Source organism: Branchiostoma floridae, chromosome 5 (genome assembly GCF_000003815.2).
Source record: "Branchiostoma floridae strain S238N-H82 chromosome 5, Bfl_VNyyK, whole genome shotgun sequence".
In the NCBI taxonomy this organism is placed as follows: Eukaryota; Metazoa; Chordata; class Leptocardii; order Amphioxiformes; family Branchiostomatidae; genus Branchiostoma; species Branchiostoma floridae.
This window is the reverse complement of record NC_049983.1, coordinates 8,761,457-8,786,927: the sequence shown is the minus strand read 5'-3', so window position 1 is coordinate 8,786,927 and position 25,471 is coordinate 8,761,457. Positions and strand designations below refer to the sequence as shown.

At 39.1% G+C, this 25,471-nt stretch overlaps 4 protein-coding genes across 7 annotated transcripts in view; 3 read left to right on the top strand and 1 right to left on the bottom strand.

Annotated features, from left to right (window-relative positions):
- The first annotated feature begins 10,957 nt into the window (after positions 1-10,957).
- LOC118416684 (transcription initiation factor TFIID subunit 9B-like) lies at positions 10,958-14,882 on the top strand. The gene is made up of 6 exons (XM_035821864.1): positions 10,958-11,103; positions 11,694-11,775; positions 12,217-12,353; positions 13,395-13,529; positions 13,771-13,837; positions 14,224-14,882. Exons 1-6 carry the CDS (start codon positions 11,011-11,013, stop codon positions 14,457-14,459), a joined length of 750 nt encoding a protein of 249 aa, XP_035677757.1. The 5' UTR covers positions 10,958-11,010; the 3' UTR covers positions 14,460-14,882.
- A 442-nt stretch (positions 14,883-15,324) lies between these two features.
- LOC118415288 (ras-related protein Rab-7L1-like) lies at positions 15,325-20,265 on the top strand. Of its 4 annotated transcripts, XM_035819779.1 has the most exons (7): positions 15,325-15,602; positions 15,637-15,772; positions 16,517-16,572; positions 16,915-16,930; positions 17,245-17,426; positions 17,658-17,779; positions 19,488-20,265. In XM_035819779.1, the coding sequence occupies exons 2-7, from the start codon at positions 15,655-15,657 to the stop codon at positions 19,627-19,629; spliced, it is 636 nt and encodes a 211-aa protein (XP_035675672.1). In that variant the 5' UTR covers positions 15,325-15,602; positions 15,637-15,654; the 3' UTR covers positions 19,630-20,265. The 4 variants fall into 4 exon arrangements, with proteins under 4 accessions (XP_035675672.1, XP_035675671.1, XP_035675673.1 ...); XM_035819778.1 differs by having other exon boundaries at positions 15,325-15,772; XM_035819780.1 differs by lacking the exon at positions 19,488-20,265 and adding an exon at positions 18,506-18,593 and having other exon boundaries at positions 15,325-15,772.
- A 1,346-nt stretch (positions 20,266-21,611) lies between these two features.
- On the bottom strand, positions 21,612-24,365 carry LOC118415287 (60S ribosomal protein L18a-like). The gene is made up of 5 exons (XM_035819777.1): positions 24,236-24,365; positions 23,355-23,534; positions 22,801-22,930; positions 22,314-22,423; positions 21,612-21,769 (listed from the first exon to the last, which is right to left on the bottom strand). Exons 1-5 carry the CDS (start codon positions 24,251-24,253, stop codon positions 21,677-21,679), a joined length of 531 nt encoding a protein of 176 aa, XP_035675670.1. The 5' UTR covers positions 24,254-24,365; the 3' UTR covers positions 21,612-21,676.
- Positions 24,331-25,471, top strand: part of LOC118415286 (muskelin-like) — a gene marked incomplete in the record, with an annotated part of 16,061 nt that continues 14,920 nt past the window's right edge. Inside the window, 2 exon segments of the mRNA XM_035819775.1 lie at positions 24,331-24,463; positions 24,987-25,056. Coding sequence (XP_035675668.1) covers positions 24,378-24,463; positions 24,987-25,056 — 156 coding nt within the window.

Sequence of the window (25,471 nt, the reverse complement as noted above, 5' to 3'; positions counted from 1 at the left end):
ACCTTTGTCATACCTTGGTTATATCTTGGCCATACCTTGGCCATACCTTGATCATACCTTTGCTATTCCTCGGTCATACCTTGGTCATACCTTGGTCATACCCTGGCCCTATCTTGGGGCCATATCTTGGCCATACCTTGGCCATACCTTGGTCATACCTTGGCCATACCTTGGCCATACCTTGGCCATACCTAGGCCATGCCTTGGCCATACCTTTGTCATACCTTGGCCATACCTTGGTCATACCAAGGTCATACCTTGATCATACCTTGGTCATACCTTGGTCATACCTTGGTCATACCTTGGTCATACCTTGGCCATACCTTGGCCATACCTTGGTCATACCTTGGCCATACCTTGGCCAAATCTTGGCCATACCGGTCGCGGAAGAACTGGGGTGTGCACCGTTACCCATAGTCATATCTGCGACGTTGTCTCTATCTGTTATTGTCCAAGGGCTAGCATCAACAAGCCCTTCAATTACATATTTACCAACTGGCCATAGTAATACTAATGTTGACACAGCACTTACTCCCCTGTTCGGTGTCCTTGGAAAAGTCTTTACTACATTGGCTGGAGCATTGCTGATAGCTTGTCTAGTTCTTGTCGTTAAGGGTAGAAAAAATAATGAAATACCACCTAAAAGGCTCAATGTTATCAATACAGGCATCACCGTGACAGTACCAGGTGGTGACAATGACGCAGTATCTGCTGATTTTATAACTAATGAACAAATTAACGTTTATGAGAATAATGATGAGGTAGAAGAATCTGCTGCATCTACATTACATGAAAACCGTAAATTGTATGAAAATGACAACGAAGAAGCAGTGTCATCCATTAATAATTTATTACAACAATGAGTCATGCCATTGTAAACATTTGATTCAATATTAAAGAATATACATTAGAGTTGAATATAGAAGCTATGTGAGTTACATGCGTACGTCGCTGCATTGTTTGCAACTTGATGTGACGATTGTATCGATGTTATCTAAAGTAACTCCCCTCTGACTTGAACCGTTGTATTACAGCACAGCACAGCATGTGTCAATGTGGTCACATCGTGTTTAAAGCACAAAAATTAAGCAATAAACTATTCGCCCCAAAACTCAAACGTTGTTGGGAATCAGTTAAGTTGAGGCCAAACAACATGTAACCAAGGAAGTTAGGAAATTGAGTTAATTGACCAATATTGACCCTATCTGCCATATGTTTATGGAAGTTTAACATCCGGATATACAATAACCATTGGAAATTAAATTTTAACATTGGGATAAAATTTGGAGATTTTTGGAACCTTTCTAACAGCTTTCTTTAATTCTTTGGTCTTTCTCTAAAGGCTATGAAGATTTAAGTGACATGTACCGATTAAGCAACGTGCACAAAGTTTATGATATGCATCGATAAAAGGCTAAGACATAACACCATGCATGATAGAACGTAATTCTTCTTATGTATGAAATATTATCATATCTTTTTATCTTCTCTCATTCTGTATTAATATTAGATTAGCCTCAAAGTGTTCAAGTCTTTCTAGGTTGACATTTACTTTACAATGGAAGACGTTAATATGTCTTCGGGAGGACCATGAAGGATAATAAACAGTTTAAATTGGATGGATAGTGAGCATGTGGTTGCATTTGAAAGAACACAGAAATATGCCAATCTAGATTATCTTATCCCCTCCCCTAAACATTTGAAAAATCTCTGTGTGGACAACAAAATTGAAACCTATTCTGAACAAATATTATAAGTATATAAATAAAAAAAAGGAATAAAAAATAGAAACTGGTCCAAGTTAAGATATCAAGTCAAATATTGGAGTTTAGATCTATGCTGGCAAATTCAAAACTATTACCATCACAAGGTTTGTAGACGCTGTTTTTTTTTATAAATTTCTAGTATTCAGAATAAACTGAACATATTTGTGTAAGGCACTGTCCCTTCGACAAAAAAAAACAATGAATAAACCAAACTGATGGAAATGATGGGCAGACCTTTGGAATTTTATCGCTGGAAGGAATTTCATTCAATGTCTGCAAGAAGATTGATCCACATACCTCTGGCAGAAGCGTCTTGCGTCTAACGTGTTATGGGAGGTTTCACGGTGGTCTGTTGCTAGGGGTAACTTCCCACTGTAAGCAAAGGTATCAGCTTTGGATTCTAAAACCCCAGGTAGAAGTCTGAAAACCTAAATATCTTTCACAACGAATTGTTCGCTACACATAAAAGGCATAACATCAGCATCAACTCTTTCTTTACTATACATTAGTGGCAGAAAATGTCAGAACAGGCTGGGTGTGTTGAAAGCATATCTAACACAAACAGAATTTAAACAACCGTACATGTAAAGATTATGACCAGGAAAGGAACTTCAATTCTTAAAATCAAACCAAGAATATAGAATGTATATATGCCTGAACAAATATCTGAAGAAATGATCCAGTTTTGTGTTAAAGAATGCAAATCTAAAATACAGGAAAATTGATTCCACGTCTAAAGAAAAATACAACACATAGCCTGAACGGTTGGTAAATGTCCACTGCTAGAAACAATATCTTTAATTGTCTCCTCAGGAAAATTGACATTCCGTTCGAAGACTCCTCAACATCTGGACAGAGCAGGACCGTCATCACCTGAGTGTCTGTGGAAGGTACGTAAAGTCGCGGACCTATGATTTGGTCCATTTTCCAATGAAAAAAATAAAGTCTTCTATGATTTTAGGTACACAGTTGTCATATGCATATGGCTGCTTTAAGAGGGATTCTGAAGATAAATACACGGAAGGGCTTTGAGACTTCCAAGCAATGTTCATCAGTGGCATTAGAAATATTTAAGAAGAGATTTTATGTAATTACTATTTTCTTGAGCTACATCCTTACCGCGAGAGACATTTGAATGATAGACACTATACTTTGAAATGCACATCCTTTCTTTGTTATAGAGAAAATGTTCTACAAGCTGAAGACGTTCTTCGTGTTTTTGCTCATCATCCTCGTGACAAAAACTGGTCCAACCACAGCCTGCAGCTGTTCAACATCTTGTGCTTGCATTGGTGAAGGCCTCAGCAGTGTCCCTAAACATCTACCCACGGGTATCACTTCGCTCAACTTAAGGAACAATCACATCGCAAACATTAGTCAGTCTGACTTATCAAGGTACAGGGGATTAACCGTATTGATTCTGTCTTACAACACGATAGGACGCATCCAATCTGTTGCATTTTCAAAGTTAACCAGGCTCACAAGCTTGCTCCTTGGCCATAACGAGTTGACTAGAGTTCAGGCTGGTACATTTTCAAATTTACCTGAGCTCGGAGTGTTAGACCTGTCCAACAACAATTTAAATTACATTCAGACTGGAGTATTCCTTCATTTGCCTAAGCTCATAGAGTTGTACTTGTCATACAACAAGATAACTAGCATTCCGCAATACGCATTTCTAAACCTACCCCAACTGAAAAGCCTTTACATGGACTACAACGACATAACTAACGTTCAATCTGGTGCATTTTTTAATCTATCCTCACTGTCACATGTGTATCTAAACGCCAACATTATAACTATCATTCAAGCCGGTGCATTTTCAAATATACCACAGCTACAAACCTTGAAACTGCATGACAACCAAATATCCTTCATCCACTCTGCCGCACTATCAGACTTAACTCAGTTAGAAAAGTTTGACCTGTACAGAAACAAAATAACTTCTATTCAGACTGATACTTTTACAGATTTACTTCATCCCCAATCCATGGATCTGGCCAACAATGAGATAACTCAAATTCAGCCGGGTGCATTCTCCGGATCCAATCTACCAAAGCTCAAAATGATTTCCCTGAAATCCAATAAGATAAGTACCATTCAGGTTGGCACATTCTCCAATCTACCAAGACTAAAAAGACTCTTTCTGAATTCCAACAAGATATCTACTATTCAGGTTGGTGCATTTTCAGATTTATCCAAGCTCCAAATTTTGGACCTTTCCTCAAACCGAATAACATGCATTCGGCTTGGTACTTTTCTAAATCTGCCTTTGCTGAATGAGCTGTCTCTATCCAACAACGAGATTACAAAGATTATGTCCGCTGCATTTTCCACTCTTACCCAGCTCGATACACTGTCCCTGAATGATAACAATATACAGGTATTGTCCGGATATGATGAGCTAGCATTGATCTCCGATGTAGCCCTTCACAACAACTCCTGGCAGTGTGACTGTAGAATGGCTCCCTTTAGGCAAAAGATGACTGGGTATGCTTCGTTTGAGAACCAAATCACATGTGAGGGGCCCAGACATTTCCTTGGGCAAAGGCTTACAGATATATTCCCCGAGGACCTAACCTGTGGTGAACCAAGTATTTCGAGCTTCACCGTACATGAGATGAGAACAGTTATGCAGGGTGATACTGTTCGTTTGGCCTGTAGAGTTTCAGGCATTCCGACACCAGACATTACAGTTATCCTTCCATCTGGACTGAATGTAACTGTTGAGTCAGCTGGCAGAGTATCTATGGACTTGAATGGAACCATTATCATACAAAATGCTACTACAGCAGATACCGGTCTGTATGTCTGTATTGCAGTAAATATCGTGGGCTCCACATCTGCGACGTTGCCATTATCTGTTATTGTCCAATGGCAATCATCGGCACGCCCTTCAATTACATATTTTCCAACTAGCAATAGTAATAGTAATGTTGACACAGCACTTACTCCCCTGTTTGGTGTCCTTGGAGTAATCATTGCTACATTGATTGGAGCATTGATGATAGCTTGTGTAGTTCTTGCCGCTAGGCGTAGAAAAAGCAATGAAATGCCACCTGTCAATGCTATCAATACAGGTATCATTGTGACAACACCCGGTGGTGACAATGGAGAAGTATCTGCAGATTCTATAACTGATGAACAAATTAACGTTTATGAGAATGATGATGAGGTAGACGAATCTGCTGCATCTACATTACATGAAAACAGTAATGTGTATGAAAACGACCACGAGGAAGTGCCATCCATTAATACGTACGAGAATGATGATGAGATAGTAGCATCTAAGGATACTGTTTCTCATAAAAATATAGACATTTATGAGAATAATGATGAGGTAGGAGAATCTTCTGCATCCACATTACATGAAAATCGTAAACTGTATGAAAACGACGACGAAGAAGCAGTGTCATCCATGAATACGTACGAGAATGATGATGAGATAGCAGCTGGTTCGGCGGATTCTGTATCTCATCAAAACATTAACATTTATGAGAATAATGATGAGATTGCAGCATTGGGCAATGATTTAGCTGTGTCAGCCATCAATGCATATGGAAATGATGGTAAGGTAGCAATACCTGCTGATTTTGAAGAACAAGGCATCAATATGTACGAAAATGATGAAGAGGTAGCGATACCTGACGATTCTGAACATAAGCCAGACAACTTTTATGAGAATGATGAAGAGGTACCATTGAATGCTAATGTTGATGCTGGACAGGGCGTTTACATGCATAGGGATGATGATAAATTAGCAGTTCCTGATGGTTATGAAGTCAGTCAAGCCACTGTTATCTATGGGAATGATGAGGCCGTAGCAAAATCTGTTGATTCTGAAGCTGGGGGTGACACTCATCAGTTTCATGGTGACAATGTTTCTCCCACTTCTACTGTTTTTTGTCCAACCTACGTAAGTGGAAACACAAAGGCAGCATGTATTACTGCTCGGAAAATCTATGAAAATAAGAAAACAGCATCTGCTGCGTCTCAGTCCATCTACGGGAACGAGACTGGAGAGGCTATGTCTGCTCTTTCTCGAGCTCAGTCCATCTATGGAAACGAAACTGAAGAGGTAATGTCTGCTGCTTCTCGAGCTCAGTCCATCTATGGAAACGAAAATGAGGAGGCAATGTCTGCTGCTTCTCAGTCCATCTATGGGAATTAGAATGATGAGGTAGTATTTGATGCCCATTCACACGAACAATTAATGAGGAGGCATGATTCGCATAGCTCTTTGATGAGAACAATGGGAAAGCAGTGTCCATTGCTTCACAGTCCATGTATGGACACGAGTCAGTATCACCCTCTTTTCAGTCAATCTATGGGAAAGAAAATAGGGAGACAATATCTACTACTTCTCAGCTCATCGATGAGGTAATCAGGAGTAAGTAGTTACAAGTGTAACGTTTAATTTGATACAAATGCAAACCCTTGAAGAAATAAAGCATATTCAGGCTACCATTTTAGTCAACGAGACAATACAAACTAGATTTGCCAGCAAATACAGCATATTTCAACCATCACATCCCGTGCAAAAATGGACTGTTCCAAAAGTGAAAATTGATTTTAAAAAGTCAACCCTCCATGTGGAACTAAGAGGCGCTTAATATGTACCAGTTTAAAAACATGGACTTCACCGGACTTCACGGTCAAAAATGTTCACCCCGCAAAAAGGGAACCTTTTAGTGCCCACATTTAAAACGAACAAGACTCAAAAACACTTAAGGTATAAAAGAAATATTTTAAAAAATCAATCAAGTCCACAATTGATTTCTACATAAATAAATTCACCACTCCATGAAAAAATAGACTCTTCCAGAAACACGCTTATGTAAAGTGGAGCAGTCCCAAAACATATAAAAACGGCCCCCTTGTAAGATAGCAAATAGACCAGCAAAAAACATGGGCTTTTGTTTAACTCCATTCGGTCGGGGGGGGGGGGGTTGAAGGTCCTCGGCAACTTTCATGTCGCATAGCGCCCAAACAGCTTACGCTGCAACCACCAAATTTGGTGACTTTTTAAAATTTAGTTGACAATTTTACTAAGTTTGAATGTTTTCCATTTTTTCGTGTTGCCATATTCACAATAAAGGGACCATGATTATCCTCGATCTTATTTAGCTTACAACATTCGCAGATTGTTTGTTCCAGACGAATACGTTATGTCTGCCTTTGTCCAATATGGAGTTTGTGTGAACTAATCTGTTTTGTGATGGCTGTTCTTTTTTCATTATTTCTCCTCGATGTGAGTAGTATAAGTAATCTGTATGTTCCTACTTTGTTAATTAGTGTACATATCTTTTAAACGTTGGTCGATGGATGGAATAATTTGTGAAGACTGTAAAATAACTGACATTAAAGCCAGATGTAGCCGAAACCACATTCCTCTAGTGCCTTGTTGACTCCAGAGGCCCAGCATTTAGCGCCTAGTGTGTCTAGTTCAAGTGGACACAAAAGAGCGTCTACAGACAGACTATCATGATTAATGGCATTCTAGTCTAAGGCTAGGCTTAGGTCACATTTTCCAAACCCTGGCCCGACCAGGTAGCTTTCGGGAGCGAAAGGAATGATATAAAAGACACCAAAATACACAAATGTCAAAGTAAGATTCATGGGCGTAAATTGTGGGTGAGAGGGGTGTCTTCCCATTTCTGTAGTTACAGCAAACAAATTCACCAGGTCCCTGTGACGTGACTTTGCATGAATACAAAATAGCTTCTCTTTCAGCATGTTCGTTTTTGTGTATATAGAAGTTTAGATTATTTACCTATATTAAATTACCTATATTACCTATATTTCCTATATATGGTAGATGCCAATGAAATTTCTTTCTGTGTTTATCCTGACTAACTAAATTCACCGCACAAATCTTAGAGTTAAAGTTGGTAATGGTTGATCGTGCATTTTAGCCAGTGTTTTTGGAATCACTCTTATCAGTTTATGATATATGTTGTATCGTATTATATATAAGTGTAAATCGAATACATTGTTGGTCTCATTCCCATCTAAAGAAGCATTGCGTGAGGTTGAAGTTTCTCAACATGACTTTTTGTGTAAACTGCACAATGTAAAGACCGACTGATACAGATTTCATCATAGAAAGGAATTTCATTGAATGTCTGCAAGATGCAAATAATATACGTTTTAATTTCGTATTTTATTATTAACACAAATACTTATTACATTTATCCTTATCATAGATAGTAACAACGTTGTTTTCCTTCATATAATTATCAAAGATAGATGACAACTGGCACTGTATATAAGCAATGTAATGTACATTAAGGCATTGTTTGCAAGTCGATATTACTAGTATCATTAAACATTTATTTCTATGGATATGTCACTCTTTAATTGCACATTATGTTGCTTATCAATTAAGAGTAGGAAAGAAAATGGATACAATAAAGGTGTCTGTTTTCCATGTTCATGTAATACAAACCTGATAAGAAATAAAGAATATATGGCATTGAAAAATTGTGTTTGATCAAATTTGTTGCCGAGATAATCTCGACCATAGGTTCACTTTAACTAACCGCTAACTAACACTTAAGCGCGCATGTACTATTACTATTGATACTATTGGGTGGGCCGACTACTCACTCTTTGTAGCCAGGGGCTGAATTGCGAGGAGCTTACAGTAGGCGGGACTAAATCGTAAGGGTCTGGAGAGAGCTGCCATTCGGTGCCATACATCAACAGAATAAACTAGAGTTCCACGAACACATCCCTTCGCCAAATAATCATGCATTTATTCAAGACTTTAATTCTTATTCATGTATTATAGTGTAATTATACTACAGAGTACCTACCCCAACAGCAAACAACTACGTGAACGTTCCCCACAAACACAGGAACGCTACAAAGTTATATCTTAACCTTCTTGGTGAAGGTAACAATAAAATTATGTACTTTCCAGCGCAACCTTCATAGTTCTTCTGTATCTGTATCGGTATCTATATAGCCGGTATAACCGCCCTTCAGCGTAACACACCAGCTTCGCAGGCACGCGGCGTGGCAGCAGCTGGTGATATTACACCGAAGGACCCGTCACACCTAACTTTTGCACATCTATCTGCAAGCGTTCTTTAAAATTATCCAGAGATGATGTACTGTGCCTTGGCCGTACTGTGCTTGGTGATAACAAATTCCACTCTACGATAGTTCTGGAAAAATACGAATTTTTGAACACATCAATCCTAGGTTGGTAACTCTTGTTTCTTGTTCTTTTTTGAGCTGGTATATGATACTTATCACCCCAACCTAACTCCTTCAGCTTTTCCCCTACCCCTTCACCTTTTCCCTCGGACTTCCCTTAACCCCCGCTGTACTTCATCTGTGCCCCCGTCCTTCATCTTTACCCCCGGTGTAATTCCGCTTTTCCTCGCCCTTCTGATTTACCCCCAATGGCCGCCGTCAACCCGAATTGCACGTAGCCGACACGGAAATCGTTCAGAAAGTAGCAATAACGGCTGCGCCACGGAACATGAAATAGCCTATTCTCAATGACACATTCTGGGCCACCTTTCTGCCAAGTGGCGTTTCACAACTCCTTCCCAGTCTGAACTGAAAAGCGCGTAGTTTGTGGTGCTTCACGTACATATTAATGCAACTAGTCGTGACTGGGTGGTGGACCGTCTCTTCGTACGTTATTGTAATTACTCCGTGCTGACGATATACATGATTCCGCCAGATGGCACTGCAGTATCGGATCGTAACACCACAGCTCATGAATTTGTTTTTAAATCACTTCATTAGCCTAATTCCATCTACATTATTTACTCTGTCTACGTTAACGGTAAATGGGAGGTAACGGTAAGCAAAGTCCGGTCACTGTCCCTGTGAGTGATTGCGCATGTTTTTTGCCATCGTACATTTTAATATCAACCCATCAAAAACAAGATTATCTCTTTAAACAAACATTATTACTGTATTTGAAGGTGTGCAGACGTATATATCATTCAACGGTAGTATTCAATAGCAGTGTAGTTAGACGTTAGACAGCTTATGAAAGTTTCGGCAGGTGTTTGGCTTAATTGCTTTCTAGCGGTCCGTTTCAATGCCCACTCCTCGCTGACAGAAGGAGAGATGCACGTCTAATCACTTTCTATGAAATTGTGAATGGTATCATAAACATATCTCCAACCCAGTATCTTAAACCAGCCCAACGCAGAACCAGAGGAAGCCACGTGCTTAAATATCAGCAAATTACATCCATAAGTGACTGCTTCAGATTTTCCTTTTTCCCTCGCACAGTTAACAGACTGACGGGGCCTGGGCAATTGCCATAGCTCACCATTTTAAAGCATCCCGTGCAAACAGAATATTACGATAACTTTCCAATACAGTATTTTCATTGACGTCATACCAATTATAATTTGAATCCTCCGACCACCATGTTGGTGCAGGTAATAATTGAATTAAGCAGTAGCATCTTCGTGTGGTTTACTAGACGTACGCTGTAATCCAACATCGCGCAGGTGACTTCAAATGAAAAACCTGACAGGTCTACTACTTTTCTTATCGCAAATATGTGCCATTTTGTGTATCTCACTACTTGTTCAAATACTTTGAGTTACAAAGATTACCTCCTACGGCTAGATCAACTTGCTGCCAACAAACAAAATGGCGGTACATTGTTTACATCTGACTGTGTTGGCACATTTTCACTTTTGGCTTCCTTGGTTACCTTTTCAGTCTTTAATTTTGACAGTAGCAATGGCACCTTCAATACATACTGCAAATTTGCAAATAGTTGTACTTACTATGTATTTTAATCAACGTTAGTATTGTAAAACTACTCATTTTTGTGTTCGGCACAATTGTAATGAGAAAAATTAATGGCCAGTCACTGATACATGTAATAAACTTTGTCTTCTCGGTACCAAACTTTCACGGTCTGAGAAAATTTAACTTGTTCTCGGAACTAAATGTTCACTATCGCAGCAAGTGCGCATTAAAAATGTCTGTGATTTATTTGTTATCAGTAATGATAAGTTCACGTTAACGTTACAGTCGTCACCGTGAAAACTGTGAACATAAAAGTACATTGAAAAAATCAGGAATTACAGTAAATATAAATACATCACTGGCATATAGATATTTGAACAAGTACATACCTTTGTCTGTAATTGTTGCAGTCGAGCACAACGCATCTATCTGCTTTCCCCATGCAAAATATCGTACTTACTATCTCCTTTGTCTGAAGTTTCAAGTTTCGCGCGAAAACGCAGCCACAATGCATCGCGCGGGGTCAATAGGTCAAGGGCCACTGAGGTCACTTTTTGAAAGAGCTATGCCAGAAAAGATGACGGCGCCGAAAGATGCTCAGGTAAAACTCGATAATTTGGATTAACTGCACGTCTTAGACCTCTGTTAGCAATGTAGAATGTTTAAGGAGGTTCCACAGCATCAATAGAAGTTGAAGTACGAACTCTAAAAGATAGGGAAGAATATGTTTCTACCTTTGATTTCTGTTGTGTTATGGCGCTTTCAGTTTCAGTCCACCTCCTAGTCGGTAAAAAAATTTCTTCTCTTTGGGTACTGCTTCGATACCCCATGGCGAGTTGGTTTTACAAACCGTTTGGCATATAGATCAAATATATGTGTTGATTATTCCTTGCTCGTTGATTATTAGGATACCTGTCGAATACCTGAGATTCAGTTCGAATATTATGATGATGATGATTTTGTGAACAAAGACGAAAGCAGTTTTTTTCAAGTCTCCAACCAGATCTGAGTTAGTTCCTGACATTTTTTTATGTAGGCTAAGACAATATCCATAAACCGTTGGGTTCAGAAAGGCCCAGTACGCACGCTAGGAATCGTGTGCTTGATAAACATTATGATTTTGCCTTAATACATCTGCTTGGAAATTAGGGCTATCCTAACATATTCTTGAATATAACTTGTCTCCATCAGGTGATGGCAGCTGTCTTAAAGGATATGGGCGTGACAGACTATGAACCTCGAGTCATCAACCAAATGCTTGAGTTCACCTACAGTAAGTTCAATGCCATGCCATTGCCGCTTAATTTCATTTCAGTCTTTTTTTCTTACAGAAAAAAATTTCGTTGTCTCTTAGCTCAATGTTCAAATGGCCTTTCTTTGCTAGTTAAGCCTCATCAATACTTAACATGTAAATATATATGTGCCAGGTACAAATGTATCTTTGCTCAATCAAACTTTGACAAATAAGAATTGTAACATTTGTATATGAAATCTGGTGTAGTCAAAAGATGCAAGTAGAAATTGGTGTGTTTCTGTATATTGGTAGCCTGGTTACCAAACCCCAGCCCGATCTCAAGTATCTATCGTGCAAACACAAAAGATATTTTTGAGGTTGGGGTATGGTATCCAGGCAAGTATATTGGGGTTGTATGAGCTTCTTTGCTATTCCACTTAAAAAGTTAAATTCTGACATTAACATCTCTTTTCTTGACAGGGTATGTCACGGACATCTTCGAGAACGCTCGTGTTTACTCCACCTTTGCCAAGAAGAAGGAGATGGACACTTCAGACGTGAAGCTGGCCATCAGACACAACTCCGACCATTCCTTCGCGACCCCACCACCTCGAGATGTAGGAGTCTTTCTTCAGACATTATTCAATTGGTTGAATATTTTTGATAGTTTATTCAGTAGCTGACATACAACATTTGCATGCAGCTACTCTTGACATAAAATTGCACAGAAATAAGGCATAGTACAATCGTACAATTACATGAAAGTCCGTACATCTAATCAAATTGACTACTTTATCATCATGAGAAGCATCTGCTGAAACTTAGACTTGACTTGCAAATGGAACTCTATTAATCATTTATTGTATATGCTTATATTATTAAACTGACTTAAACACTTGGTCCTCTCCAAGTACAAATGTTAGTCATACAAATTTGGACTACATAGAAACAGATTGCTGAAAGTTAGTGAAACTGAAGTTTGTATTTGCTGTGTTGCTGATGAAGGTGCACAATGTATCTGAAGCTGGAAAGATGCTTTGTAGTAGCCCTCAGTAAATGACTCAACATCAAGGGTACAAAAATGCATACTCATAATGAATTTTTTTTTTTTTTAAATTTAATTTTTTCAACCTTTATTAACATTTACATAACAATACATTCACATAGCAATCACATGACATTATAATACATAAAAGTAGTTGTGATTAGACTATATCACCTTACAAAGCTATTTCTATACTATTATTTACCCTGTTCTTAAAATGCGCAAAGTTTGGTTTCATGTTTTTTACATAACATAGGTATATACAGTATTTCGCCAAGAGAATATAATATATAAGTGTGGTACTGGCAGTACGATAACAGCATACACCATACACAATCAAATTTTCTTCCAGCACTATATCTTGCTTTTCATAGCTCCTCCACCAAAGACAGAATTGCTTCCAAAAAATTTTAACCTCCTAATAGTAATACTCATAATGAATATACATTTCTGTACCATTGTTGTTTAGATTACGAAGTAACAGTGGCATAATTACTGCATTGGGACATGAAGAAGAAGGAATGTGTCATTCTATACTTAACATCATGCATAGTTATTGAGTTGTGATCGATGAAATTGGTAATTATGATGACCTCTCATTGTTTTCCTCCAGTTCCTGATGGAGATAGCCCGACAGAAGAACAGCACACCCCTGCCACTGATCAAACCATACGGAGGCCCCAGGCTCCCTCCAGACAGATACTGTCTACTCTCCAACAACTACAGACTCAGGTCCTTACACAAAAAGGTAAATGAATAATACTGGTAACCCTATTGGTGCATGAAGTTCAATAGTGTCTTAAGGATTGTAAGGATAGGATCCAAACCAAAGTTTCAGCCATCAACACCAGAACGTTGACCAGGTTTAAATACTTAGTTCTGTACAAAGAACTATTCAGTGCCTTACTTACCTGATGAAACTGTTTATGGAAGTACATTTTGTACATGTATGCAACATGTTATTCATGTGATGTGTTGTTTCTCCCCAGCCAAAGCTGACTGTGGCAGTCCCCCGTCTTGGCCTATCCTCTGTTATGGGGCAGCCTTCTCCTGTTGGTAAGTGTGTAGAACTGCCAACGATACAACTGCCTTTATTTCTAGTACATTCTATAGAATTACAGATTAGCATACATATGTATTTCTGCAGAAATAGTCATTTAGTATGCCCTGTATCTCTTGGCATAGACTCGTATACAGAAATAGTTCTTACTGATTAATGCTATTCAAGTTAGTCATATGTATATAATATATTAGTTTAGTTTTAGTTTATTGCAAATTCTTGCCCGTGGGCTAATTGCAGGTAACATGAGAGATTCAGACAAAGTATACAAAACAATATCAAAGGTGTCTACTCTAGTCTAAAACTAGTAAAAACTAACTCTAGGTCCTGGTTATTGGGTTTGCTGATTGATATTTCTCAATGTTGCTGACATTTTTCTTAGGTACCTCAACCAGTCGAGTGTCCAGCCCCACTACAGCAAAGATCACCATTCCGGTCAGCGTAACGTCCAGAGTGGGACAACATTCCTCTCACATGAAAACTTCACAGGCAACTCTGCTGCAACCAACGTCTCTATTGGGGAGGCCCATCTCTACCCTGGGGTCATCGACCTCTTTAGGAGACTCCAGTGGCACAAAGAGGAAAAGAGAAGATGATGACTATGATCTACTCGAGTAAAAAACTAAAAGCAACAGAAAAATCATGGTCTAATTCTGTTGATACTACTAAGGCACAGCAAATTACCTTTTTAGTTGTCAGATTCTAATGATGAAAACAAAATGAGAGTACAAAAGGAAAAAAGACCTACTGTATGACATAACATGGAATATAGTTCGTTTTTTTACCCACTAAAACTGTCAACGTGTAACTAGATTTGGATGGTAGCTTGTTTTAGCAAGAATAGTAAGCTGTAGCTAATTTTTGTATTCTATATGAACTTTGATGTCGTTTTTTATAAGATGTTTGTAAGAATGTATTCATTCATGTCACTCATTAGAAACACAGGAAGCTATGACATGTCTTTGTTTTGAACTCACTGTTCTACTTGAGGTTCCACTTAAAATGAATATTTGTGCAAAAATAAAGGCCAAGTCTGATGGAGAATGTTTTGTGTGTCACTTGTCTTGATATGAATGATGAACATTCATCTGGTTATGATAATGACATAAAAAGTTAATCATGAGTGAGTGAGTGAGTGTGTGTGTGTAGGGTGTGTGCATTAAAATGCAAGAAGGACAGGAAAAAAAATCTTAGATAAGAAGATAAAGGGCTACTTCTTAGACAACTTATTAATCAAAGTTTAAGGCATACATGTAAACAAGGAGGTTTAATATATAACCTTGATGTAAACACGAAATGGAGACTGTACGTTGCATATATTCTGATAAATTCTCTTCCACCGTCAAATACTTAAAATTCCCGTAACAGACACTAGGAGAATCAATGAGCTTTGAATTTGGGAGATCAAACTTTACAGTTCATCCCTTTAATTTCAAGTTAGCACACCCCTCTCTCTCAATGGAACATACCCAGGAATGTATAAAGGTCAGAGGTCACAGGTGTCACATGACGGTCACACAGGTCGCGGGAAATATCGGTTCAGCTGGGGTCGTGGGAACTTCAAGTTTACAGGACTACCAACACCAGTGACAACATCGAAAATCTCCGCAAATAGACGTCAACATTTTAGATGAACTTCAGCAAAATGTTTAAGAGATGTAACGTCTTGCTGTAATGTGAGTCGACAACACGGCAAGCTCAGATGCCTTCTACTATATCGTAACACTTGCCTGTGAAAATTCTCGGTCTATATATGCAGTGCGCGCCACTATAGATTAAACAGGGATAGAGTGATCCTGGGTTGGTAAGGGTCATGACAGAACGACTCTTTAAGATCCTGATAATCGGTGACGCCACCGTCGGGAAGACGTCGTTTGTGCAGCGGTACGTCAACGACTCCTTCAAAAGGGAGTACAAGGCGACGGTGGGAGGTAGGTTTAAGACTGGTTTCGATGGATTTGTATGTTGTGGCAAGGAGGTTATATAACCTCATTGGTTGTGGTTATGCAGTGCAGTTGTATTTACTAGACCCTTATCGTTTTGACTGTGTTTATCACGTATCATTTTGATTGTCTCCAAATTGTAACCAAAATACAGTCCTCTTAAATGTAACCAAAATACAGTCCTCTTAAATGTAACCAAAGTACAGTCCTCTTAAATGTAACCAAAATACAGTCCTCTTAAATGTAACCAAAGTACAGTCCTCTTAAATGTAACCAAAATACAGTCTTCTTAAATGTAACCAAAATACAGTCTTCTTAAATGTAACCAAAATACAGTCTTCTTAAATGTAACCAAAATACAGTCCTCTTAATTGTAACCAGAATACAGTCCTTAGTTGTGGAATGATTTAAGCCAAGAACTTAATGTTAAATCTTTTCCAACATTACAGGCCTGTCTAAACACCACAAATGACTAAAAACAACCACACCTCGTGGTCATTTGTGGTGTTTAGGCATACCGCAACATTACCTCTCTGGATTTGAAGGGTGGTTGTACTTTTAGATCTTTTGCTGCTTTCTGTGTTTGTATTTCATTGGTTTATATCACTTGAAAATTTGTCTGCTGAATTCCAATGTTGGCACGAATGATCATGTGCCAAAATGTCATGTGCTGATTGATTGATTGATCATTCTACTGTTCATAACATATATGTACCTTTCTGTTTTTCACAGTTGATTTTGCACTTAAGGTCATTCAAATATCAGAGGAAGACACAGTTAGATTTCAGGTGAGGAAGTAATTGTAAACATGTGACGTTATGCCATTGCTCAGTGCGGATAAATGGGGAATAACAAATCGTTTTGCTTGAAACAATATTTGATATTAAAAGATACAGAATATTAATGGATATCATACCAGCACATATACATATATAGATATAACGTTATATGTTTTTATAAGTTTTGATGGTTTATTAAAGGTAATTAAAAATCTTCTAATACTGTTAGAATGTTATTATTGCATGTAACATTACATGTAGGTGTAATCAACTGGATCAATGGTCAATTGCTGAAAATAACTGTTCATTCTTTCTTTCCTTTTTTTCATATCATGAAAACATTGATTGCAGTTATGGGATGTTGCAGGTGAGAAAAAGTTATTCCTGACAATTGCTAGTATATAGTGAAACACTTAAACAGAACATATGCAGATAGCTTGTGCTACTTAAAGCTCATGTCACCAAGTCTCTTGCTGCCAGGGACTAGGGGCCTGTCAGAAGGGCTGGCCACTAGGTGTGGGATATACTCAAGCTACTAGTACCACAATCTATTATGTACCTTAATTTGTCAGCAATCATGTTTCTATGACAGACATACAACATTGTAAGAAGACAGGCATTTTAATGCCTCTATCTTGCCACTGGGTAAAGCGTGATTCATACGTGTATGCTTTCTTCCAGGCCAGGAGAGATTTACGTCGATGACAAGAGTTTACTACAAGGATGCCTCTGCTTGTGTCATCATCTTTGACGTAACGGCCAAACAGACATTCCACAATTGCATAAAGTGGAAAAAGGACTTAGATTCAAAAGTGTCTCTTCCTGACGGGCGTTGTGTACCTTGTATGCTGCTAGCAAATAAGGCGAGTGCTGTGTTTTATATGAAGTTTTGTATGTAATATTGGTAAACATTTCCATCTGTGTGTGTGAACAAGTATTCTTATTTGCTATTTGCTGATACAGGTGAATAAAATTATGATTTTTCTGATAAATTAGGTCATTTATTGTTGCCTTAGTAACGTTACATGTATTTCTCAATCATATTCACTGTACTCTGTACACTGTGTTTTAGATTTGTCCTCTGCTACTTTCAGATTGATTTACAAGAAAAGGCGGTGACAGAGGAAGAAGTAAATGAGTTCTGTAAGGAACACAACTTTATAGGATGGACAGAGATATCAGTCAAGGACAATGTCAATGTAAAGGAGTCTATGAAGTAAGTTGGTATTGTTCTTTTTCATCTTAGCATAGTATCACTGCAATTATGTGACATTTATCTATCATGGTTTCTGGTTAATTCCCTCTAGAAAGTGAGCTATTGTTTTGGGCCTTTTTGTGTGTCTCTTGCTTCTTTATATATACAATACAGTGTTGTCATACATTTTCTATGTTGCTACGCTCTCACACACTAGAAAAGGAACTCAGAGTAACTTCCATTGCCTTTTGAGACAGTTAAAGGGGCTGTTATAAAAGGTGGCTTGTGGAGTCTCTTCCTTCTACCCTATATTTCTCAGCCACAGTCAGGTACCCATATTTACATCTGGGTGGAGAGAGGGGAGTCATGTAAAGTGCTTTTCCCAATGACACATTTAGACAGGAGTCAAACCTGTTATATCTAGATCTTGTGTCCTAGCCTAACCACTTAGCCATTGGATACCACTTCCTTAGTGCTCAGCTGTTCAGTCTGTGGGACTGGGTGGGTCCCAAAGTAGTATAGGCAAGGGAATGAAGTCGGCCATCCCTGATTGCCTTGTAACCTATCCTTTGTGCTTGTAGTTTCCTCCTGGAAGAAATCCTGGCCAGACACACGGACACAGCCCCAGAGGGACATGGAGACTAAGTTGGAAACAATGGGTCACAAAACAGTATAAGTAAGGTGGTGAAGTCTGCCGTCACTGATTGCCTTGTAACTTACTTTTTTTTGTAACCTTTGTGCCTGTAGTTTCCTCCTGGAAGAAATCCTGGCCAGACACACGGACACAGCCCCAGAGGAACATGTAGACAAACCAGTATAAGTAAGGTGGTGAAGTCTGCCATCACTGATTGCCTTGTAACCTATCCTTTGTGCCTGTAGTTTCCTCCTGGAAGAAATCCTGGCCAGACACACGGACACAGCCCCAGAGGAACATGTAGACAAACCAGTATAAGTAAGGTGGTGAAGTCTGCCATCACTGATTGCCTTGTAACCTATCCTTTGTGCCTGTAGTTTCCTCCTGGAAGAAATCCTGGCCAGACACACTGACACAGCCCCAGAGGAACATAGAGACTAATTGGGAATGGACGGGTCACAAAACAGTATAAGCAAGGTGGTGAAGTCTGCCGTCACTGATTGCCTTGTAACCTATCCTTTGTGCCTGTAGTTTCCTCCTGGAAGAAATCCTGGCCAGACACACTGACACAGCCCCAGAGGAACATGTAGACAAACCAGTATAAGTAAGGTGGTGAAGTCTGACGTCACTGATTGCCTTGTAACCTATCCTTTGTGCCTGTAGTTTCCTCCTGGAAGAAATCCTGGCCAGACACACTGACACAGCCCCAGAGGAACATGTAGACAAACCAGTATAAGTAAGGTGGTGAAGTCTGCCGTCACTGATTGCCTTGTAACCTATCCTTTGTGCCTGTAGTTTCCTCCTGGAAGAAATCCTGGCCAGACACACTGACACAGCCCCAGAGGAACATAGAGACTAATTGGGAATGGACGGGTCACAAAACAGTATAAGCAAGGTGGTGAAGTCTGCCGTCACTGATTGCCTTGTAACTTACATGTAACCTTTGTGCCTGTAGTTTCTTCCTGGAAGAAATCCTGGCCAGACACACTGACACACAGCCCCAGAGGAACATGTAGACAAACCAGTATAAGTAAGGTGGTGAAGTCTGCCGTCACTGATTGCCTTGTAACTTACATGTAACCTTTGTGCCTGTAGTTTCCTCCTTGAAGAAATCCTGGCCAGACACACTGACACACAGCCCCAGCGGAACATGGAGACAGAAGCTGAGGGAGGACACATCAAACTCAAGGACAACGTCAGGCAGGCGAAGGAAGGGAGGAGCTGCTGTGGAAGCTGATGTTCTCTGTGCCTTTTCTATGCTTAAATTGTACAATTCTATGTTCGTAGGTTACACAAACTTGATATTATGGATAACATCTTATGGATATTCTTGATATAAATTCATGAGGGAAAGTGCAAGCTTAAAAGGTCATTTTAATACATGAAAAAGCAATATTTTGCAAATACATTACATCACTATAGATCACTTTATGGTGGTGATGTGTTACATATAATGTAGTCTCTCAGTTTCATACTGTACAGCATATAAAGGGACGAAAAGAACTACATGTCCTGCAACTACAATGTTGTTGCTGCTGTGAAAGCATTGTTATGTTGCATAAGTTCCTGTTTTGAGAGAAGCCATTTATATTTTCAGACTGGCCAGTATAAATGCAATGTCATCCATTCAATGAAGTTTGTGTTGCTCTATGTTTGTATATATGGATACCTGTTACATTGTTTATGTAATAGAAGTTGTGCTTTTCCAAAGTGGATATAAAGATACACAGATTGAATCCAAACATCATGGTTCCAACAATTTGGCACGAAGTAGACAACATTAAAAATTGACTTTTACCACTTTCATGTGAATAGTTGTTCTTTGATTTTGTTGTGTACTTGGGCAGTTTATTTGATAATCATGGAGGAAAAATTGTGGCTAATTCAAAACCATCAGTGAGATGTCAAATTCAAGTCAGTATCTTCACAATCAAATAATTTTTTCTGGATGCTCTAGACTATCCTCACTGCAGTGTGTGTGGGGGGGGGGGGGGTCACTTTCTTCAAAGCAATTTTATCGTTATCTCTTCATTGAATTATAACTTTCTCTTTACATACATGTATTCCATGTCACTGCAACTACAATGTGATGTTTGGCAAAGTTAGAAAATTGATCATTTCAATTTTCATTCTGCTTTCGTCACTTGGGACTTCCCGCTAACTTCTGTATTGTACTGTGGAAATATCATCATGTGAAAACATTTTGTCTGTAGACCACTAGAAGTATGATTGGCGGGACTCGATGTACGCAGCAGTTTTTAACACTTATTTGTATTTGGTGACTAGCAATTTCATCTACCGTTTATAACTCTGACATTAACTGTGTAATACTGGGTGCATTAATGTTGGTTTAGTACAGGTATTGTAATGTTGTGGTAAAAATCCATTTATTTGGGTGCATTACTGGGAAAGGTGTTTTTTTTATTACAGGTACACTTGAAGTGGCGTTAGGAATTCTGAATGCAATACCACCAGACTGAATATTATTACAAATACATTTCAACACTTTTTGTTTCCTGGTCATTTCATTATGGTCAGTCAGATCATATAACGGGGTAGATGTATTTTTTATATGTTCACAAGCAGGTTTGGGATCTCCCATTATAAATGCCTTTCTTAGTCTTAATGACTGTAGTGAATAATGTATTGCAGTGATTTGTTTATACAGACTTCTACCTTCAAGATTTTCCATTAAAGGAATGTGCTGTGAGGTATGAATATACTGAATTTGCTTTTAGTTGAAAGAGCCAATAGATCTCAGATACTGTAATTCACTTTGTCTTCTCTGTACCAAACTTTCATGGTCTGAGAAAATTTAACTTGTTCTCAGCTAAATGTTCACTGTTGCGGCGAGTGCACATAAAAAAAAAAGCTGTGAATTATTTGTTATCAGTAATGATAAGTTCACGTTACAGTCGTCAGCGTGAAAACCGTGAACATAACAGTACATTGAAAAAATCAGGAATTACAGTATGTAGTTACCAGGATCAGCTTTCAAAACTGGACTTCAACACAGTTTACAACTGTACTACAAACCAGGCTGTGACCAATGACCATTTTTGGTGGTCCGTTAGATTATTTTCCTCATTAACACAAGCATTAAGAATAGTGAACACCTGTCCAAATTTTATCCCTTCCCAGTGGTGTTCTTGGCCATTTGTAACCTCATAATAACTGAGTAAAAATGACAAATGCAAAGTACACAAAAACAGACAACTGTGAGGTGTTACATTGTAGCTTTTTATGTATTTTCCCAAATCTGAGCACACACATCTGGACCCATTCTAGAAGAAAGTGTTGGGACGCCTGGTGGTGAAGCGTGGGTTGTGCAGCCTCTTGGTCACACGATGGGGCAGAGGGAACTTGATCTTGGAGGCCTGAAACAAGAACAGAGGTGTCACTACAAGTCTGAAACTGATATAGGCTCAGATTCAAATAACATGTAGAATCCGGATCACAACCAACTTGGGTTCACTCAGACCTAATTTTGACAATCTGACTCATTGGAATCGTGTCAAAGTTGCAGAATGGTTTAAGTTGGATTTCTCAGCAAAATAGTCAAAATATGCAAGGTAGCGGTTTTAATGTGAATCGGCCCGTTCAGACAGGGCCACATCAAACCAGCTTAAGTCAGGTACGCCCAGCAAACTACGAAAGGCGTCATAGATCAAAGGAAGGGCAACGGTCTACCTCAGTCTATGCTTGAAGCCTTCACGTACAATAGAAAATCTGGTAAGATACTAGAGTATCATTATCATACAGGCCGAAATTTCTAACATTCGCTAAAAATTCTGACGAAACAAGCTATCAACAGTACCACAAAAGATTACCGTGACAAAGAAATCTGAATAAGCAATCCCAAATAGCTACTTGTAGTGTCTTTCTAACTACATAAGTGACATATGCATGTTGGAGGCTTACATGGAACTGCTTGACGCTAGGTCTGCGGCACTTCGCTGCCGGGATCTCCTCGATCTTCATAATCTGGATGGAGTGAGCGCGGGCACGATGACGGGCACCCATGTCACGGTCTGCGGGAAAGGCAAGTAACAGATTGAACATTTACAGTTTTTTCCTCTCTATCTAATGTAACACTGTTAGAGAGATACAATAAGGCTCTATAGTTCTTTTAGAAACAAACTTTAAACCTTATAAAATACTTGTAGGTAAAATCATGATGGAAAGCATTCATGATTGTGGTAAATGGGGAAAAAAAAAAGCTTAACTACTCTTCCAGTTAACGCTGTTGCTGATTTGTTCCTACTACTAAGCACTATTCCAAATGTTACTATTCCAAAAATTACTAGCAATTCAAGTAAGGTAACAAATCAATGTGTACACTAATGAGGCACTAAATGTAACATTATTTTTTTTAAAATCTCGAGTGAGGTAGTAAAAGCAGGCTCACAGCAGGCGGTGACAGCGCTGGCCACAGTCAGGTCACGGTACTCCCTGTACATGTTGTGGGTCCCACTCCTGGAGTCATAGCGCAGCCAGATGCCGTAGTTCTTGATGCTGGTGGGGTTCTTTTCCCTCACCTGTAAAGGAAACACGATAGGCTCTATGAAAAACATTGTTTCTGCTCTATCATTCATTGACACTAATTGGTAGTACAGTACATATCCCACACATTTGAAACCATCCAATAATGTTACTAGAAAAATACAACTTTGCACTTCTTCAAATGTACCATTTTTCATGAAACTGCAGAAAAATTACATACAGCCTGTTCATACCTGTACAGCAGACCACCTTTACATACAGACAACCTGATCCAAGTGACCATTTGTTGGTGTTCACTCGATAGTGTTTCCCGTTCCCATTGCTACAACCAATAAAAATCTCATCTATAGTATAGTGACCACTTATCCACATAGACCAGATTTTAAGGTGTTCTTGGGCAGTTTTACCACGTTTAACAACACAATATTGTAGTAGGTCATGTAATACACAATACTGCACCTTTTGACATGACACAACTTCACCGTTGGCCTTCTTCACACTCTTGAGCTGCTTCATGAAGTACCAGTAGCGAGACTTGGCCACGACATGGTCGGGGGCGAAGATGCGCATCTTGTACAGGGGTGGGGTGCCCTGCGTCTTGCTGGGAAGACGACGCCCCACCACGCAGAACTCTTTAAGCTGTGTAAAAATGATACATACAAGTGAGCTGGACACTGTATGTGTGTTAAGATCATATCTTATCGTAAACTTTACAGAAAGCATGATTTTTTAAACATTTTTCATACACATTAGTCCTAGCTACCAGTACTACTATGTTCTTTACTTCAGTAATAAAATTATTAAGTTGTGCGTGAATGTTACTTTTTAATGCACAAGGAAAAATTCTACATAATCATTTTAACAAAAGTTGCAAACATTTCTTACAATATACACTGTATTTTTTTGTACACAAATGTACATTCTTTGGTGTTAGCACTGTTAGGCTATCCACCTAGCCAACGTTTTAGAAATATCTTCACTAGTATATTTACATAAATTTGCATAGACTTGCAACTTTGCCATCGAAGTTTTAAGCAACCAATTTTTTAACACAGCACCATTGAATAACCCGTTTTATTTGCCTATCTTATATAATCCTAAACTTCAACATTCGGTAGTTCAGTACACCTCACATGGCAAAGGCCCACATGCATGCCGCCATCTTTTTCTCCGCAGACTGAATTTTTACCACTTTCTAAAACCTCATGTAGTATTAATTTTGGACAATGGCAATAACATAAACCCTTCAAATGATAGACAAGTTCCTTATCTACAATTCTGCGCAGTTTTGGTTTTATATTTTACATGGTTATTGTCCAAAAATGACATTTTTCCCTCACCGTTCCCTTCGCCTTCATTTCTGCACTCGCGCAAGAACCGGAAAGGACGACACGGGAGAGCGCGCTCCCAACATGCACCGCGAGAGATTACTACGCATGCGCGGGTGGAATTTTGAAGTCACGTGATGGCGGGAAAAGCAAGATGGCGACCAGTGAAGTAGTTTCGCAGAAAAAACTCAACTACGCGATCCACAGATGGTCAAGTTTCTCCGCAAACTACGTCCCCGAGTGAGTAGAATTCCCTTCGTCAAGTTCACGAGCTTCTGTTGGCAGCGTTTCACGATGCGTCGCTGTTTCATACTTGTGCATTTTCGAGTTGTTTGAGATGAAAATATGGTATCTTCTTACCAAGATCTCAAGTTTGACAGTTGGGCTTTGATTGCGCCATAACATAATTTTTCTTGTCCTATTTAATTTCTCCGTAATTTAGATACTTTCAAAATAGTAGCTGAAGTTCATAGCGTTTGCATTCCTCAGATTAAACCATAAACTCACAGTGTCACAGCTGCGACCGAAACCAAAACAAACTCGTAAACGTCATGTCACACTGATAGCCTATATTTGGTATCGAATAAAATTATTGTCAACATGTATTGGACCTTGAAACTCAGCCAAGAGTATGGTCTTCAGTTAAGTGACAAAATCTGTGGTATTCCACAGCCAAAGACACAAATATGTACCAGAGGAGGATCACGCCTATTGTTGGAAAGTTTGATTTGTTCTCATATGTTGACTTGTATTCTATCTTTAGCAACATCCTAGTTGACAAGCCAAACGACCAGTCTTCGAGATGGTCTTCAGATAGCAACTATCCACCACAGGTTTGTATTTGTGATTTACTTGCATGCGCTACAGTAGTGCATTTTTATGTTGTTTAAGATGACAGTCATATGCTGTATTACTAGTATACAGGCTTTTCATTTGACGTCATCTGATCCCTGTTGGATTACAGCGTACGTCTGGTAACCACACAAAGATGCTATAGCCGGGGCGACTAGAAACGAAAAACGTATTTACTTGTAAATTATATAGACGTAAGTTTTTCTTTCTAGTCGGGGCGGAGCATATAGGGGTAAACTGTATATGCGTATCCGTTCCGTGGAGATACCTTTTCCTACGGTTTTCTGCACGTCCCCGGCTTCCCTGGAGTCTTGCACACCACGCCGTGGTGTTTGCCTGCTTCAAAAAGGTACTAAGTACTCCACAACGCGACCTGTTACAAACAGTCCCGGTACC

Coding starts and splice junctions, on each gene's coding strand:
- LOC118416684 (XM_035821864.1), top strand. CDS start 11,011: ATGCATCGCGCGGGGTCAATAGGTCAAGGGCCACTGAGGTCACTTTTT. Junction 11,104..11,693: donor CGGCGCCGAAAGATGCTCAG/GTAAAACTCGAT, acceptor TGTCTCCATCAG/GTGATGGCAGCTGTCTTAAA. Junction 13,838..14,223: donor GGGGCAGCCTTCTCCTGTTG/GTAAGTGTGTAG, acceptor CATTTTTCTTAG/GTACCTCAACCAGTCGAGTG.
- LOC118415288 (XM_035819779.1), top strand. CDS start 15,655: ATGACAGAACGACTCTTTAAGATCCTGATAATCGGTGACGCCACCGTC. Junction 15,773..16,516: donor GTACAAGGCGACGGTGGGAG/GTAGGTTTAAGA, acceptor TGTTTTTCACAG/TTGATTTTGCACTTAAGGTC. Junction 17,780..19,487: donor AATGTAAAGGAGTCTATGAA/GTAAGTTGGTAT, acceptor TTGTGCCTGTAG/TTTCCTCCTTGAAGAAATCC.
- LOC118415287 (XM_035819777.1), bottom strand. Junction 22,424..22,800: donor CAGCGCTGTCACCGCCTGCT/GTGAGCCTGCTT, acceptor CCTTTCCCGCAG/ACCGTGACATGGGTGCCCGT. Junction 21,770..22,313: donor CTAGCGTCAAGCAGTTCCAT/GTAAGCCTCCAA, acceptor TTCTTGTTTCAG/GCCTCCAAGATCAAGTTCCC.